The sequence below is a fragment of the Hyalella azteca genome, unplaced genomic scaffold, assembly GCF_000764305.2.
Source record: "Hyalella azteca isolate HAZT.00-mixed unplaced genomic scaffold, Hazt_2.0.2 contig14048, whole genome shotgun sequence".
Classification (NCBI taxonomy): Eukaryota; Metazoa; Arthropoda; class Malacostraca; order Amphipoda; family Hyalellidae; genus Hyalella; species Hyalella azteca.
In genome coordinates, this window is record NW_025943947.1 from 391,107 (window position 1) to 408,659 (window position 17,553).

General features: G+C 38.1%; 1 protein-coding gene across 2 annotated transcripts; it reads left to right on the forward strand.

The window, feature by feature from the left end:
- The first annotated feature begins 6,929 nt into the window (after positions 1-6,929).
- On the forward strand, positions 6,930-17,397 carry LOC108667082 (nucleolar protein dao-5). Of its 2 annotated transcripts, none has more exons than XM_018154069.1 (6): positions 6,930-7,097; positions 7,660-7,840; positions 8,334-8,439; positions 9,103-9,226; positions 10,146-11,972; positions 13,228-17,397. In XM_018154069.1, the coding sequence occupies exons 1-6, from the start codon at positions 7,089-7,091 to the stop codon at positions 15,898-15,900; spliced, it is 4,920 nt and encodes a 1,639-aa protein (XP_018009558.1). In that variant the 5' UTR covers positions 6,930-7,088; the 3' UTR covers positions 15,901-17,397. The 2 variants fall into 2 exon arrangements, with proteins under 2 accessions (XP_018009558.1, XP_018009559.1); XM_018154070.1 differs by having other exon boundaries at positions 10,146-10,400; positions 13,225-17,397.
- The last annotated feature ends 156 nt before the right edge of the window (positions 17,398-17,553 follow it).

Below are 17,553 nucleotides of genomic sequence, written 5' to 3' on the forward strand. Positions count from 1 at the left end.
CGATCTTCAACAAACGTTTTGTTTATTTGTTTACATTACGATGTTTATGTTTTTTCTGCAAGATATTTTTGGCGGAAACGGTAAAGCAATGCGGATTGCAGAAGTTGAAAATTTTATGAAATGACATGTTTGCGAAGTGCAAACCGCGATTTTGTAATCAAACAAAAATTTATGACATTCGAGCCGCAAGATTTCATACCTACTGAAATTATATGATATTAGAGCCGCGATATTTCAGACAAAAATAGGACTTTTCCAGACTAGGCCTATTGCATTGCAAATGACATGAAAACAATGAGATGACATGAAAACAATGACATTGTATTTCAGGTGGTAGAGTGTTGAGTTAAAAATGTTTATTTGTCATTTTTTTTTAAATAAATAACAATATTCAGTGTGAAATTAGACAGGTATTAAATTAACCAGTAGCCTATTGTTTGAGTTATGTGAAAACTGAAACAGTCTGTTTCACATAGGGTAAACGCGGTAAATTCCGACATCGTGGGTAATTCCACCTCTCTAGTTTTTCCTTTATATTAAGCTTTGTTTTAGTTCCACGCATTCGTTGATGGTTGAAATGGTGATGTCATACATTTGCGCGTCAAACTACTGCCAAAACACTAGGTCTTGGCCATCTAGTCATTCTAGTGGGAAAATATTGAGATCCAAAGAGAGACAATGCATGCTACCCAGTGAGATCATCAAAAAATGTGTCAAATTTAACAGTTGACCTTGCTCTACCAAATAGTAAATAACTGTTTGTATAGGAAGAATATTATGGTTTGAGACTTTTAAATACGTCTGTGAATATATTAGGAATCCTTTAAGTTTACTTGTATTCGCTGATTTCAAGTGGTAAATAAATTAATAGATGATTAAGTTGAGAAATGGATTTAGACATATGAAAACTAATTCCGTCACAACTTGAATTGGACGCACACAGATCGTTTTAAGCTATGTAGAAAAATTAAAATTTGCTTAATTAAAATCTTAATAGCTGTTAATTAAAAGCGTCATTAAGTAGTGTTCAATATTCATTAGTGTTCTAATTCAAAGCCGTGTTGTATTCCAATACAGCTCACACAGCAAACGGAATTCGAACACGTGGATGATGGCATTATGTATCAGTAGAATTTGAAGCGCGGATGGAATATGCCTCACCACGTGCCAAATATTGCCACCCACAGTGTCAGAATATAGGGATTTGGTATGTTTGCATTCTAAAGGCTTTTAAATAAATATGGCAACATTTTGTGACGTTTCATTGTTGCTGGCGCGTAGTACGGTGTTTTGCGAGTCACATAAAGCAAACAGAACTTGAGTAATGCATACAGTTATTTTTTTATAGTTTTTCATTTCTTGATGCGTCCTTAATGTGTCGGAATATACCGCGTTTACCCTACCAACAATGATACCACATTTGAGCAAAACCAGTCACAGTCTGCAGAATGGAATTCTAAAAATGATGGTTCATTACTTCATTTATTATTTTTGATCCACCCCTGCCACTTTTTCGGTCCAAAAATTATAGTTGAAATATGAAAGATAAAAATAGGAGGGATTAAAGTTGCACTAAAAATAATCCTAATATATTCACAGACTTATTTAAAAGTCTCGAACCATAATATTCTTTCTACACAAACAGTTTATCACTATTTAGTAAAGCAAGGTCAACTATCAACTTTAACACGTGTTTCAATGTTCCCACTGGCTGACATGGAATTTCGCACTACGGATCTTAAATTTTCCCGCCAGACCTAATGTTTGGTGGAAATCTTGCGCGCAATAGTATGACGTCACTATTTCAACCATCTATGCTTGCGTGGAACTAAGACAAAGCTTATATAAAGGAAGAAATTGAGAGGTATCAGAATTACCCACAGTGTCGGAATATGGTGCATTTACCCTAAATAATAATTCATTAGCAATTTGTCTCTAAGTCTAAGTCAAACCTATCAAATTAACATTTATGAATTAATAACAAATCTCTATCAATATGAATTTAACATAATGCACACTGCAAAAGCTATTTGAGGGAGCAAAATGGCATACATGTTTATACAATAATAGCAAATGCTCAACTCAGTTTCTTTCAGATTACAGTTGGCAATACCAATGCTGGTAGTATGACAATAACACCATTGCCAACCGCAGTATTATGGTACGATCCAGGATGCAGAAAGTGGGTGAATATCACAAAATCTTTGGCAACGCATCAGCAGCAAAATTTACGCCTTCAGAAGATCTTGCCAACACATTTGCATTGGAATTATTGCATTTTAGATATTTGCCAGTCTTCGGCCAACTATTTTGAAAATATTTGAAAATTGGCAAGACTGCAAGCACACACAGTAAGGTTTCTGGTAAGTTGGATGGATCAGGATGCAGTGAAGCTTGCCTGGAAATCAGTTGCAATGAGTGTAAGTGTTGCAGTGGGTGGAGAGTAAGGGATATACGTACTATTAAAGTTGTTAACTGCATTTTCTTATTGAAAATTACCCAGCGACGCATCTTGAAAATATATGGCAACATTTTGGACTAAAAATCCATATCTTGGTGACGCAGCTTGCAAACTCTGCACCCTGCTGGTATGTAAGTAAGGTAGTATTATGGTTACAGTACCTACTTGAGAAATATTTTAATGCAATTTAACCACTCATGGCCATCATGCAAATGTAGAAAATAAACGTGCTTGAAGCATCAATTAGTGGAACAGAAAACAGAATCATATTTAAGGTACAATGAACAAATTAAAATTTTAAGCTTTGAACTCTTAACTCAATGACTGTCAATAATTAACTGAACAAATAATATAACTTGCCTATAATTGTTAAAGAATCATATTGGCACATTTGAAAAGCATCACAAAGCATGAAACAGAAAAGCTGGTACAGACTAAATAAACACATAAAATCAGCATATAACTAAATGCACATTCATAAAAACCTTGCAATGACAACAGTTGAATGAAGAACCAAAAGCCTCTATTGAAAATTGTGAAAAAGAAGCTTGAGTAAGAAAGGCTTAATCAAGACAGTAACGCTCAGACACTTAAGACTTAACATCATCTTATCATTAGCCTGAAGGGACAACATTAGCAGTCAACTCACCTAGTAAATAGTCCTTCTAACTAGTAATAATAGCTTTCTGAATTCCCAATTGTTCAGACAAATTACCACAGCTTCACATCAAGGCAATGGCACTGGCAATGGAAAATAAATTGATGCTGGTATGAGATAAGAGAAAACATGGCAATGTTAATAATGAATAATTGGTTAAAATCAGGTCAATGGGTGAAGGCAGTAAAGGATGTGCTGAAACCTAGCTTAATTATGCTCCCTGTAACAACACTGGAGAGAAAAGCAAAGCTCAGTCACGCATTTCCAATTTGTGGTCCTCTGTGTCTGCCTGCTCTATGCATTTACACGTTTGCTATTTATAAACTGTAGGAGATGATAGAATTTGCACGGTTAGTCTTTCAGTCATGCTAAACATACAAGTCTTGGAAAATTATATTGAGGTCATGGAGACTCGTGGAATTTTTTTATAAATATTGGTACGAACCCTGTTAAAATCACCCTTTTGCTTACTTGTTTAGGTGCTGCTCCTATAAATTGTGAAACATTTTAAATAATGTTTCTTATATTATTTATTTATCATTAATTTTGCATTGTATTTATCTATCTATAAAACTAGTCATGTTTAATTTGTTCATGTATCATATTGTGAATTTTTAATAGTCATACTTTAATTTTGGGAATTGTAATTCTGAAAGCATTACCACTATTTAATTTTTTTACATCACATGGCACATGGCTAAGCACTCAATGATTTATATACTAATACAATAATTGCTGCTTTTAAATAACAAAACGAACTTTTTCTAAAAGACGCAAGACTTTCAAAAACTTGCAATGGGAGATGAAATCATTCAAAATCTGAAGTGAAGTTATTTAGCCAATATAAACAAAATAGAGCAAAAACAGGAAAAATTCATATCTGGCCATGTGTTGAGAGGTGTTTGAATTTTGAAACAACTTTACATCATTTAAATCTCAGTCAGGATCTATATATTTATTGTGAAATTGAATTTGACACTACTAAAACAAGGTGTGGGACACCTTCTCATCTCATTCACATCATAGCACAATGTGCCATGAAAGAATTGCAGTTCATCACATCATTTTGCATGGTATCAAAAACTTTGTTGGTATTGGTAAAATTTTGAGAATTTTCTGCAAATGTTAGTGTAATTTTTCTATTTTAGAACATATTCATTGCAAAAATTGGTCAGTTACATACAAATGACAAGTGAATTTAATCTTAACAACTATCAAGAAATTGTATATCATGAGCATTTTGTGTGACCCTTAATGCCAAATCAACCTCTCACACACTAGGTTGAACTGCTACAGGAAGCTAAGCAGGCTGCAGGTTAGCCTGTTAATCATATTCATTAGTCTTATTCACATACCAGATATGTCAAATTAACCTTCCTCACCAAAATCCTCTACCGCCGTCAAGGCTGTGCTTGGAGCATATGCATTTTTTAGTGTTCTTACTGACAAATTTTCTCAGCTGGAAGATGAAAACAAAGCCAAAAAAACATTTAGATCAGCCATCAACAATTATAGTTTAACAGTACTGCCTTGTTTTATTCAAAGCAATGTCTGGAATAGTGGTATATATAATCTCAAGCTGCACTTGAATCGTAATCCAAATCTCAACATGTGTACAGCCTCTGTTAACTAGCTAAGTCCTCGTATATTTACCATCAAAAGGAGAACTTGTAAGGCAGTCAAATGAATGAGAACTTGTTCAACTGTAGCTGAGTGTTGCTGATGCAGTGTTCCAAACTCTGTTGTCCATCGAGACAGTCTAGTTCTCCCAGACACGCACTTGCCATTAACTTGCATTTACTATATCCAGTTGTCCAATTTATATGCATTCAATGTTCAAAAACTTGTGCTAAAATGTATATGATTGGTTCTTGTTCATATTTCTTTGTTTAACCTTGAAGAAAAGAGGCCTGCTTGGTGATCACCCTACTTAATTGTTAATAAAAGTGTATGATCAGGCCACACAATTCTAAATGCATTAAAAATTTGTCGCTTTTGAGCTGTGAAATTTCCATCATAAGTAGGAAAATTTCAATCTTGGTGAGTGTTGGTAAAAGACTTTTTTAGAGCCTCCCTTGTTGAGTTCTAATGTTCTATGAGAAGACAAGTTAAGTATTGCTCATAAATACCAGCATCATCAGAAAAATATTGAATGCAATTTTGAAATGGATCATGGAATTAAAAATGAACTGGTTTCTAAAAAATTTTTGAGTGACACTGACATATGTCCATTAAAATCAATGTGCCTAATGTGCAATGTTCAGCAGAGACTCACCTAACTAGAAGAAATGGAATAGTAAACATATAATAGGCCAATTTTTTTAATGATATGCAAATTCTATCAACTACATTTTTGACCTGTGTGCAACTTTTATGTCAGTATAATTTTTTGATGTGGTGAATATTTTTTTGCTACAGACCTTAGTAGGGTATGTTTCCAAAATCTCACTTATCACACTTTTTTTAGGGATTTTTCAGAGGTAGTAAATGTATGATTTCTTAATGTGCTTTATGCCACATAGATGGTAAAAATGTTGAACTTTACGCCACTATTTTTAGTTTTGCAACATTCTGATTAGATTAGCTGCTACAACATTTCTACAAAATGTGGGGTGACTTCTGATTTACCCTGCCCATCCCTTATTACCCCATTTGACGGTATTTATAGAGAAATTTGTTGAGGAGATCTTTGCACATTTCCCTGCTCTCTGCACCCTGGCCATTTGGCAGCCCAATTTGGAATATTGGACAGAATTTAAAAAAAAATTAGTAAAAATTACAGTTTGTTTAGTTTTGTAAATTGTAAGCTAAAATGGACCAAAATGTCATGCGCATTCTTTACATTTCATAGACAGCTTCTGCTCAATTGGCAATTTTCCAGTTTGGTTGGAAGACCCAACTGGAAAACTGGGTGGAAGCCCCCCTACACGGGGAATGAGAAAAAATGCCCATGCCATGGAAAATACCGTAAACTGGGGTAACTTTGACCACTTTTTTTTCAAAATGATGCAATTTTTTTACTAGATAAGTTAAACTTAAATTGAAACATGCAAAATACAACAGGTCTATACTCTAGCTTTACTCACCATAAATTGCAAAGAAAAAAACATTAATAGGTGTATCAAACATAAAATATATTATATAGGTACCTATGGTAATTTTAACTTAATTCCCAAGCCGGTCAATGTTACCCTGTCATGGCTGCCATTAGGTGGTCAAAGTTACCCCATTTGAAAACTATGACACTTTTCTAAAATTTGTCTTATGCATATGTAACTAGAAGAGTTCTACTACAATGCATCAAAACCTGGAGTTATTTTACCAAAAAATAAAAAAATTGGAGGGGGTACTCCGACAGGCTTTGAATAATAGCTCTTTTTTGTGGGTCACATTTTTAATTTTTTTAACCTATTAGATATGCAAACTTTTTAAATGTGTTACGTAGCCTTAGTATTGGGCCTTTGATGGCCATTGACAAAATTTTTCTATGTCGAATCGTTTTTGAGTTTTGGGGGTTTTTGTTAAAAAAACGAAAAGTGGTCAAAGTTACCCCGCTGGTCAAAGTTATCCCATTTTACGGTACCTATGTTCCTTGTCTATTTTCTTTCAAAAATTTTTTCAAAAAAATGGCACAATTTTGCCTGATATTCCAGATTGATAGGTTGATGAATGTTGGCTTGGATGCCTTATTTTCTAGGAGAATTCAATTGTTTAAAAAACTTTTGTTATTGAAACAGTTTTTTAATCATTAGAGATAATAATACTACATAAAATTCAAGTTTTTTTGTGTTTATCCACTATTTCTTTTCAGGTGATAGACATGAAATTTTGAAGATTTGGACAAAATAATTTCAGAGATATTTCATTAACACTTTGCTCAAGATATGATTGCTAATGACTTGGTAGTTTTGTTATGATTTATAGCTAAAACTTATTTACACAGTCTTTCCTTAGCTGCGCATACTGAGAATGTCAAAGGTAAGTTTACAACATATCATCTTATAATCCATTTATTTTGGTTATACTAAAAATATTATTACCATTTTTTCCCTAAAATTTAAACTTTTTATTTGTATTAATTTGTAGTTCACCATAGAAAAATTAGAGAAGTATGGCACAGTAGTCTAGTGTTAACATTGTAGTGGCCTAGGCTACACTCAGTTACATTTAATCATCAAAGTGATAGACCTGTTATGTGACTGCAACCAGGCTGCACAATGTATGCAACTGTGACCAGGCTGCACAATGTATGTGACTGTGACCAGGCTGCACAATGTATGTGACTGTGACCAGGCAGCACAATGTATGTGACTGTGACCATGCTGCACAATGTATGTGACTGTGACCAGGCTGCACAATGTATGTGACTGTGACCAGGCTGCACAATGTATGCGACTGTGACCAGGCTGCACAATGTATGCGACTGTGACCAGGCTGCACAATGTATGTGACTGTGACTGGGGTGCATAATTTTTCTATTCTTCCTCAAATAAATGGCTTGTAATCTTTTTTATTTAATTTATTGCCTTCATTTCAACAGAGTGCCGTTGCAATCAACGTTCAGATTGGGCACACTGCCCACGTGCTTACACAATCCACTGAGGAGGGCTACACCCATGAGTGGAGCGTCTGGGTCCAGGGTGAAAATAATCGCAGCATCACTGAATTTGTTGAGAAGGTCGTCTTTACTCTCCACGAGAGCTTCAAGAGGCCCAAGAGAAGTAAGATTTTGTTTCAAAATTTTGGCTAAGCATTTAATTTTATTTGCAGTTGAACCAATATCTACTATGTTGGTCAATTTGATTTGCTTGGTGTACTTGCATTTGCTGTTGGAGTTATTTGTATTGTTGAAGTTAGGGCTGAAGTTAATTCTAGAGAGAGATTTTATGCTATGGCCCTAATTCACTAACACTGGTACTGGTATATATTTCCTAGCTTATGTTTTAAATCCAGTCAATTTTTATTCAGTCATCATACATTATAACTTTTTCTGATAGTACCTATTGTAAAAAATTAGTATTTTGCCCATGCAACAATGTTGATTTTTTATCACCGTCAGTAGATTTAGCTCAAAATTTACCTTGAGTTCTTTCCAGTTCAATCTTCAAATGTAGTTCTCCTGCATTGGTGACCCTGGCATAAATGAAATAATTGCATTTACATAAAAAAATTTTGTTTAAAGTGCATGACTAAATTTTTTTAATCTGTGTGCAGTCTTCAAGACTCCTCCTTTCAAGGTGATTGAAAAAGGGTATGGAGGATTCAATTTACCTGTGGAAATTTACTTCAAGAGCAACAACGAGGAAACAAGAAAAACAAGGTGCGTTGTTTTGTATCAATTCTTAGCTCCAAAATATGCTTGTGAGAATGTGATGTCAAGCCCAGAAAACCCTCCTTACCTACTGGATATTATTTACTAGTGGCAAATAAGATTAATTTTCTTGATAATCTTTCCTTGTTGCAATAATGCCTCAACTTTAATTTTATATAATCATTTGGAGCAATTTCTTTCAATTAAATTTAGTCCAGCAATCGAAAAAAAAATGTGGATAAATTTTCATGTTTGTCAATGCAGAGAATTATTCTTCCTCTGTGTGCAAGGATTTTTTTTTTCTTGCTACAAGCTGAATAGTGATGAAAGCACATCTGATTCTGTTAAAGAGGCATTTTGTATTCACACGATTTTTCTTTGCTAATCCATAAACTACCCAGCATTGCTTTATTCATGTTAAGCAATACATATATGCATTGGACATGTACACATTTCTTTAATGCCTGTTCCAGTAATGAGTGGATTGTAATTTCTGTACCTATTTCTATTTCCTAAAATCGATGACATTTCTAACTAAATATTGTTGTTGAAACTGCTAATGCTATTGAAAATTGAATTGCTTTTGTTTTAAATTGAACAATATAAATTAAAGAACAATTGTATGACTCATGCATAAAATTTAAGCATTTATAATGTTCATACACTGTGCAGGTTTGAGTATGACCTGTTCCTGCAAGAAATCTCTGGAGAGCCAATTAATCACATCCGTACTGAGCGTCTCACATTCTTCAGCCCTCAAGACGAGTTTAGGAAGAAGCTCCTATCGGCCGGAGGGGTTAGTCATTTTCCTTACACTAATTTGCACTAGCAATGTCCTGCAACTATGTGTTATTCAACTCTTAAACAAGCCTTGTAGAAAACGCTCTGCATAAATATGCTCAGCTAAATTCAGCCTCAGAGCTACCAAGTAGCAGACCACGCTTGAAACATCACAAGCCATCTCAGTTCCGCGATGGCTTGAAGCCGAAGTCGCTGTGCGCCTGCAGCCACTTCTCCAGCCAGTCTAGTCTTCACGGCATCTACACCCAGCATGCACCTACCTCCACACTTACCCCGCCTCCCCACATCGCTGCAGCCAATGACCGGCTCCAGTCCTCCACTCGGCATGCTTCTAGACTTTGCTGCAGCCAACGATGTTAGGTTAGGTCTGGAAAGTTTTGTGTCGGTGGAGGGTCGGGCATGTGTGGAGGAAGACGCATGCTGGAGTGTTGTCTCCGTGAAGACTAAACTGGCTGGAGCAGTGGTTACTGACTTACGGCGTCTATGGCTCTAAGCACTTAACTTCAAAGGCTAACTTAACTCAGTAACATGCTGGCGCACGGGAAGACGTAAAAGTGATGACGGTATTGAGCAATTGCTGCCCTCAAACATGCAACCCAGACTGAAAACGCATGCGTTGTGATTATAATGTGTTGTATGACATTCTTTTTTATTTCCAAACAATAGTTCGTTCAGGTAATCAAGATTCTGTGTGTAGTTGTAAAGACGTCTTGTATGGTCCCACAACCCTCAGTTGTGTTTGTTTTGGTCCCGTGAATTTGCACGAATGTCATGTCTCTCTCATAATATTTCTCAGTTGTTATTTTTCATCCTATAAACAAACAGACATTGTTAAATTCAAGTTTCGTATCCCAGTCCAGTTCTCCTAATTTTAGCCATGACCACACTTCCATCTAATTATCTTCTACAAACAGGAAATAGTGACGAACGAGGAAGGTCTGACCTCGCCACCGGTGCCCAGCGCGAGCCTCCACTCGACTTCCAACAACCACACGAGCAGCGCTGGCGGCGGCAGCTCCCGAGGCATCCGCTCCTCAACGACCAGCTCTATTTCCGCTGATTCTGCCAAGCACGGAGCGAACTCAGCCAAGCTCCCGCCCCACAAGACATCCGTGGGCAAGAAGACCAAAAACGAAACTAGTTCTTCGGCAAACACGGCAGTCAAGAAGGTAGGTGTCGAAGCTAGCGAGGTTTTCATGGTAGTGCAAGAGATTCAGGCCGTAACTGATTTCAACGAGGTGTTCAAAGGCGGCACATGGCTAGAGGCGTCTGCTAAGCTCTTCCTATGGGCCGAGGACAAAGAGCCTTCAGAAAGCAACTGGAGAGAGGCGTTGCAACAGCTTGCCGAGAAGCACCGATACGGGACTGTGTCTCGTTACATTGCCAGCGTCGCGCCTTTGAGAATAGAAGAATTCTCTTACGAAGCCATTCTGCAAACCGACCACGTCACTTTGAAGGCTATTGCTAATGCCAAAAAAATTTTGCATAATATTCGTCAGTTTTTCGGTTCTCTTAGCGATAGTAGGAATCTAGAAAGGAAGGAGAATGCGGTTTGCCTTACCTCTTGTTACAACAACGAAGTAGACCTTTCAAAAGATCGTGACTCGCCTTATGCCCATGAGTCAGACCTGAGAACACTTGGGAGTCCCAAGGTGGTTCTACGTAAACTTCAACTCGCTTCTCTGGAATCTTCTGACCCTGTTATGACGGGTGATAGAGCTGATTATGATACATCAGTGAATATGACACCTCTAAAAAGCGGTGAAAGTGTAATGTGTCTGGCATCAATTGCTTCAGATGCTGTGATATCTACAAATGCAACTGAAACCATCAACAGCCCACTGTCTGCTAAAGAAATGATGTCTTCTGTTACTACTAAACGAAAGGCTTCCAGTTCTCGCGTAACAATAACGTCTGATTGTAAGTCCGCTAGCGAACAGAGCCGCGTTCACACACAACGCAACCACACTCGCAAGCATTCTCACTTATCTACTGCTATTCTGGATACATCTTGTGACGCTAATAACAACATCAAGACCACTGATAACGTAGTCTTAAGTGATGAATCCAAACCAAATTATACTTCTTTGTCATGTCTTGCAAAATCCCCAAAGAAAAGAAGCATTTCTCTGTCCGGTAACGCAATGCCTGACAAGGTAATTTCCAGAGGTCGGCGTTCTGAAGGCTGTTCTGATGGCACCATAACTACACCAGACCCTCTTTACTGGTCAAATCTTTCTGAAAGTTCAAATGTAACGAAAAAATTTTCTCTTGACAAGAGTGCCAAGTGCGAAACTGGAACAAATTCTAGCCAGAATGTTAATCATCGAGACGAGTCTTCTGAGTGTAGATATAAAGGAAAAGCAGGTGTTACAAAAGCTACGTCCTCGAAAAATAAAAAAGAGAAATGCCATAAATATTTGGGTGCAAGTGGCCGAGGTTGCAAATCTCAGTCAGGCAAGAAGTTTTCGCAGTCAGTCTTTAAGAAAAACGCGTTCGCTGCCATGAAGAAAGATCAAACTGCCGCGTCCACGACTGGTAGTAAAGAAAGCGTTAATGAAGGCACCAGCACCATCGCACTGCATAAAACTAAGCCTAAATCGCGCTCTTCAAGTTCGTCTAAAATTTCTAATAGAGGCAGTGACGCTGGGGACTTGTCAACTAATGTCAAGTCTAGCACGCAGATCCCTAAACAAGTTTTGCTTGATGGTGCTAGTGAAGATTCTAACGTGACGACTGAGGCGAGTGTGCCATTTTTTGTGTGGCTGTTATTGTACCAGTTTACTGTAGTGTTGTCAACTGGGGTCGATGTAAACTAAAAGCGGGACCTAATTTTGAGTTGAATTTATTCTCACGAGAACATGGTTGCTCTCGTCACCTCTGAAAATTTAGGATAATCGCAATTCCGCAGCATTTTTGTTATTGGAGTTGAAGTTTTGTTACTCGTTAAAAATGTTGGTTATGTTAATATTGTGCGCAACTGTTATATAGTAGTAGTGTATTAGATATCCATTCAATGACAAATTTCATGCTTGTATCGAAAAATTAACTGCAAATTAATATAAAACTTGAACACCCAGCAGATCCGCTGTCATTTCTGTGATGCATGTATTATTTGTATGGCTCCCTAGCACCTCATCATAAAAGATATATCATCATTTGCACATTTCCTCATTGGGACATTTCATCCTTTTCCAATTTAACCTAAGCTACATGTACTTATGTTTGCAAAATAAACTTCATGAAATCAGGAAATTTTATTGTGAATGACTATAATGATGAAATGTCCCAAGGATGAAATGTCTCACTGATGAGTTGCTATTCATAGTTCTTCATTTTAGTCCAGTTGACATTTTTATTAAGTGTTGATGGCACTTTTCCGTTATTTCAAACCGCTGGCTTTCCAAGTCGGTGAGAATTTTCTTGAAAAATTTCACTGTATGAAAACCAGTTATATTTTCATTAACTATATTTTCTATAGACAGATTATTGGGAGTAACGACTAATGTTGCGTTTGAATTATAGATTAATGGGATTAATGACCAACGTTGCATGCAATTTGATCGAACGTCTAGCATGCGACTACATCTTATTTTAATACTGATTCCTTCTCCTTATTTATTAGTAATTTTCAGTTAGCTTTTGTATGTATGGAATTATTTATTTACTTGATGAACGTTTTTCTTCTTTCTTTGCTTTCTTATTTTTTAATATGAAATTCACTATTTATTTACTATCGATTAAGTTACTATTGATTAATTGATTATTACTTCATTATTGGTCTAATCAATTAAGAATTGAGTTACTAATAATTGATTTTACTATTGATTGATATTGATTAATTTCCCATCGTTACCTAAGTCTTGAATATTGAGAAGTTTCAGTTTTCGGAAACTATTGCCATTCTAGACATGATTTTATTTGTATTCCTGTGCTGTTCTTATTGTCAAAACTAAGACTATCTCTACATTCTATCCTTATGTCTCATTTCAGCAGGAGATGAAAAAGCCTGACAACTTCGTGGATCTTTTTGGCGAGCCTCTGAAGCCGTACAAAGACAAGACTGTGACTGCTGCCAAGTCCAAGACTCCCGTAGTAAAAACTATCAATGCAGCCAAGACTTCTCTTGACGTCTCCAAGACTTCGCTGAACGCCTCAAAAACTTCGTTCGCACCTGTCAAGAACAAAGAAGATCCTGCAACTTCCTCATCAAGAAGCAAGTCCGATGTGTCCAAAGACAGGTCTTCTAAATCTCGTGATAAAGAAGCGCGCACAGAACACAAGCATGATGAAAAGAAAAGTAAAAGCGACAAAGATAGAGACAAGGAGAGATCTAAATCGTCGAAGGATGATGATAAAAAATCTGGCGACAAGGAAAAGAGCAGTAAAAGTGATAGGCATAGCAACTCAGACAGAAAAGATGAGAAGGGATCTCATAAAGATAGCAAGAAAAGCAGTAAGAGTGATAAAGACAAGAAAGAATCTAAAGACAAATACAGAGACAAATCTACCACTGACGTGGACTCAAAGAAGGCGGAGGAGAAAGAGAAGCATAGTGAGAAATCTTCAAGTAGCAGAAGCAAAGAAAGTTCCTCTAAAAAGTCGAGCAGTGGCGATACTAGTGCATCGAAGAAAGAAACGGCCACAAAAGTTTCCTCGAAGAGTGAACAGAACTCATCTAAGTCTCACAAAGATCACAGCAAAGATAAGCATAAATCCAAAACAAGTGAAAGCTCCCATAAGGAATCCAGCCAAAAAGAAAAATCTGATCGTAATTCTCCAAAATCCCCTAGAAAAGAAAGCTCAAGTCATTCTAAGAATAAATCTGATTCAAATAAGCCTGAGTCTTCTAAGCATGCAAATAATTCTAAAGGATCCAAATCTGGCGGCGACTGTCACCACTCAAAAGGTTCCTCTCCAGTTATCGTGACTGAATCACCTCCGTCATCAAAATCATCATCTCACCGCCACCATCATTCTTCCAAGTCTCCTGCCCCCAACAAAGCTGTGTCCCTTTCGCCCTCCAAAGATGGCCGCAGCTCCCGAGCCTCTTCATCTAAGCATTTGTTATCTCCGGCCAAACTTGCCGTGAATCGATCTTCTTCTTCGTCGCCGGCGCAGCAACCCAGTCGGTCAGGGGCAGCTGCGCATGACCTCTCCCCCAGTCCATCGTCTACACCGTCATCTGCGTGCCTTCCTCCTCCTGCACCCCTACCGAAAGTTTCTCCTGCACCTATCAACTCTCCGAGAAACAATGTTGCTACACAGAAAGCTGTCGCACCTTCTTCTCACAGCCTGAAGAAAGAATTGTCGCCGGATTCTGCCTCCCCTACCGACGTCAGTCAACTTTCCCGGAAATCCAAAAAGCGTCCCAGGTCAAGCAAAGATTCTTCCAAGGAAGTTGCTGTTCCTCCGCCTATTAATGTTAATGTAGCGCAGAAAGCATCTGGTGAAATCCAAAGACAGAGCCGCTCATGCTCGTCTAGCTCGTTTAACTCTTCAAAATCTCCTTCACCTTCTAGGTCTGACTCCGGTTCTTCGAAATCCAGATCACGATCCCGATCGTCAAGTTCTGCCAAGAGTCAATCCAGCCGTTCGGCTAGCCCCTCAAGTGGAAATCCTTCGAGGTCGCGTTCTGGATCTGCATCTCCGTCTCGTTCTCGTACGCCTTCTGGATCTGGTGATGACCGGTCCAGGTCAGTGTCAAGCTCAAGCAGCACATCTCCTTCTCCTCCCAGAGCAAATAATTCAATAATTTCCCCGGGTGCGGCGCATAAAACACTTGGTATTTTATTGGACCAAGTCTCTTCTACAAGTGACTCGGAGGACCTTGAATTGCCTTCGGCTAAACGTGCCAAAATCGAGCCTAAGAAAGAATCAAAGAAGAGGCGAGCAAAAACGGCTCCTTCGCCAGTTGTCGATGTACGCTCACTTGCTAAAAATCCTGCCCATGTTAAAAAAGAGACGCCAAAGAACACAGGGGTTAATAAGAAATTTTCAACTATGCCTCCCAATTCGACCAAAGACTCCTCCAGACAGAAACTCCCAACCCCTGCAGCGGCTGAAAGTCTTGCTAAACTCCCCAGCCACATCCACAGTTCACTACCAGAATCCAAGGGAAGCGATGATGAAGAAGACGACGACTCTGCTGAGCTCGAAGCTTCTGACGACAGCGACGGGGACGACTTTGAAATGGCTCGGAGAAATATGGATGTTAAGAAAAACGGCAGTGTGTCAGATAACGATAATATGAGCGACACAGGCCTGAGTGAAGATGAAATTGGTGATGTACTCAGTGACGCCGAGGAGCAGCGAATTTTTGAAGAAGGCAAAGCGTATGTGATGTGCAGCAGGAACGAGAATGGCGAGGCAGTGAACACGGAATACCCTGACTGGTATTTCAATGAAAGCCGTGTATATTATCTTCGTAAATGCCAGCCTCCCGTAAAAAGGCTTCAGTTAGACGCGTTGATAGGTTCGTTACGGGCTCGTGAGTTCGGCGCAGCGGGCATGGAGGTCCTGGGCCGTGTTTACGACTGCCTTCTGGACAACAATGTGCCTCTGGCCTCTAGTGCCCAGGGCCTCATGGTCAACTGGAAGCTTGTACCTCCATGTGTTCTTAAAAAAGTCCTGAAAATCTTCACAGAATTTACCGACATAGAAGAATAAAGAGCTGATGTACGTATCTTGCAAGACTAAGCTAACTTTCAGAATTAGCTCACCCAATTCGAAAATTTGGTTCCCGATTTTGGATTATCTTTGTTCGATTATTAATTCAATTCGTGTCATATTTTGTACCTAGCGATATTATTTTACCAGATTTGTATATTCGGTCCGAGCAGTTTCAAACTGGCAAATCAGAATTTCAACTGTGCAAGATAGCATTAGATCGACCTCATTCGTGTTCAAGGGGTAAGGCAATGATGAACTAAAGCTGAGATTTCATTCGAGCATTTGACGACCTGTTGTTTGTCAAATATTCATCATCACAACTAAGGTTTATCTTTCTAAAGGTTAAGTTCCTTTGATACGTTCATTGTATACCAGATGAGGCTCACTCGTAATTATTTTATTACCCGACTTGCACGATCGAAATGTTCATGTCACCGAACATGTTGTGTCATAGGTGATAAGCACTTTGGTTTTGTCTATGAGCTTACATCGATTTCTGCATATTTATAATCAGTTTTCTTCATGCATTGCCTTATAGTTGCTCTGTATCTACGGTACGGTGATTTTGTGTGTAATCAATATCAGTTTGTTGGTGTAAGTCAACGAACCACTCTAGATATTAGAAACTTCTAAGCCCTCCGTTATATCCACTCATTTGTCTACTCTCCTTGATGCTAACACTCGAACTATGCCGTAATTTTGTTATTGTGCACAGAATTCTCTCAAAAGTAGAAATATCGAAGTTTTTCACTGAACTGACCTGAGAATACTAGGCTATGACTAGGAATTGATGCTTTAGAAAAGTTTTGTCCGTTTGGTTGCTAACGGAAAACTGGTGGCTATTGCTGCAGCCATTCACCCGCTGGTCATGCAACCCATCATAAGTTTTTACTAAACTCAACACTGTTGCTATGAACTTACATCAAAACTATTAGTTTCACGACCTGCATCAATGTTAACTGGTAACGCGGCGTTCATCAAGCATGCTGTTTGTACGAGTAACACTACCAGCATCTGGATCGTTGATCTGAACGTTACCATAACGCACGACTTGAATTTTTGCATTCGGCCACATTCATACATTTATTTGTTGATTTAACTCCTTATTTCATCATTTCACTTGGCTTAACATGTATCATTTGAAGTGTGAGTGTTATAGTTTTCGTTATCTTCCATAGCCATCAGTATAGCTTTTCGTTACCTTTACTAAAGGTATTGAGTACTTGGTTTGGCTTCAAAATATTGCTCTATCTGCAGTTCTACATACTGTATCGCCATCGTTATGATTCATGATAATTATCTGCTGATTTTTTAGTCATGTTTGTCTACCTGATTTGTCCATTCCTTAGTGCGGCTGATAATGTGATATTACATTTAAGAGGAAAGTTCAATGGAACTCGAACTATTTTGTTCGAAATAAGTTGAGTACCTGAAGCGTTTCTCGCACCTGGCACTCGTGGATGTACCTGAATTGAATAAACAATTCCTGCCTTATGTTTGCCTTTAATTTCGTGATCATGACGCGTTGATGTTGGTAAGCGTTTTTCACAGGTTCGCAAGTTTTAGTACACGTGACGGTTTCATTCTGACGCCAGACGCAAACATATCGGAAAAAACCATTGGTGCCGAGCGCATTCATGTTATTAGGAA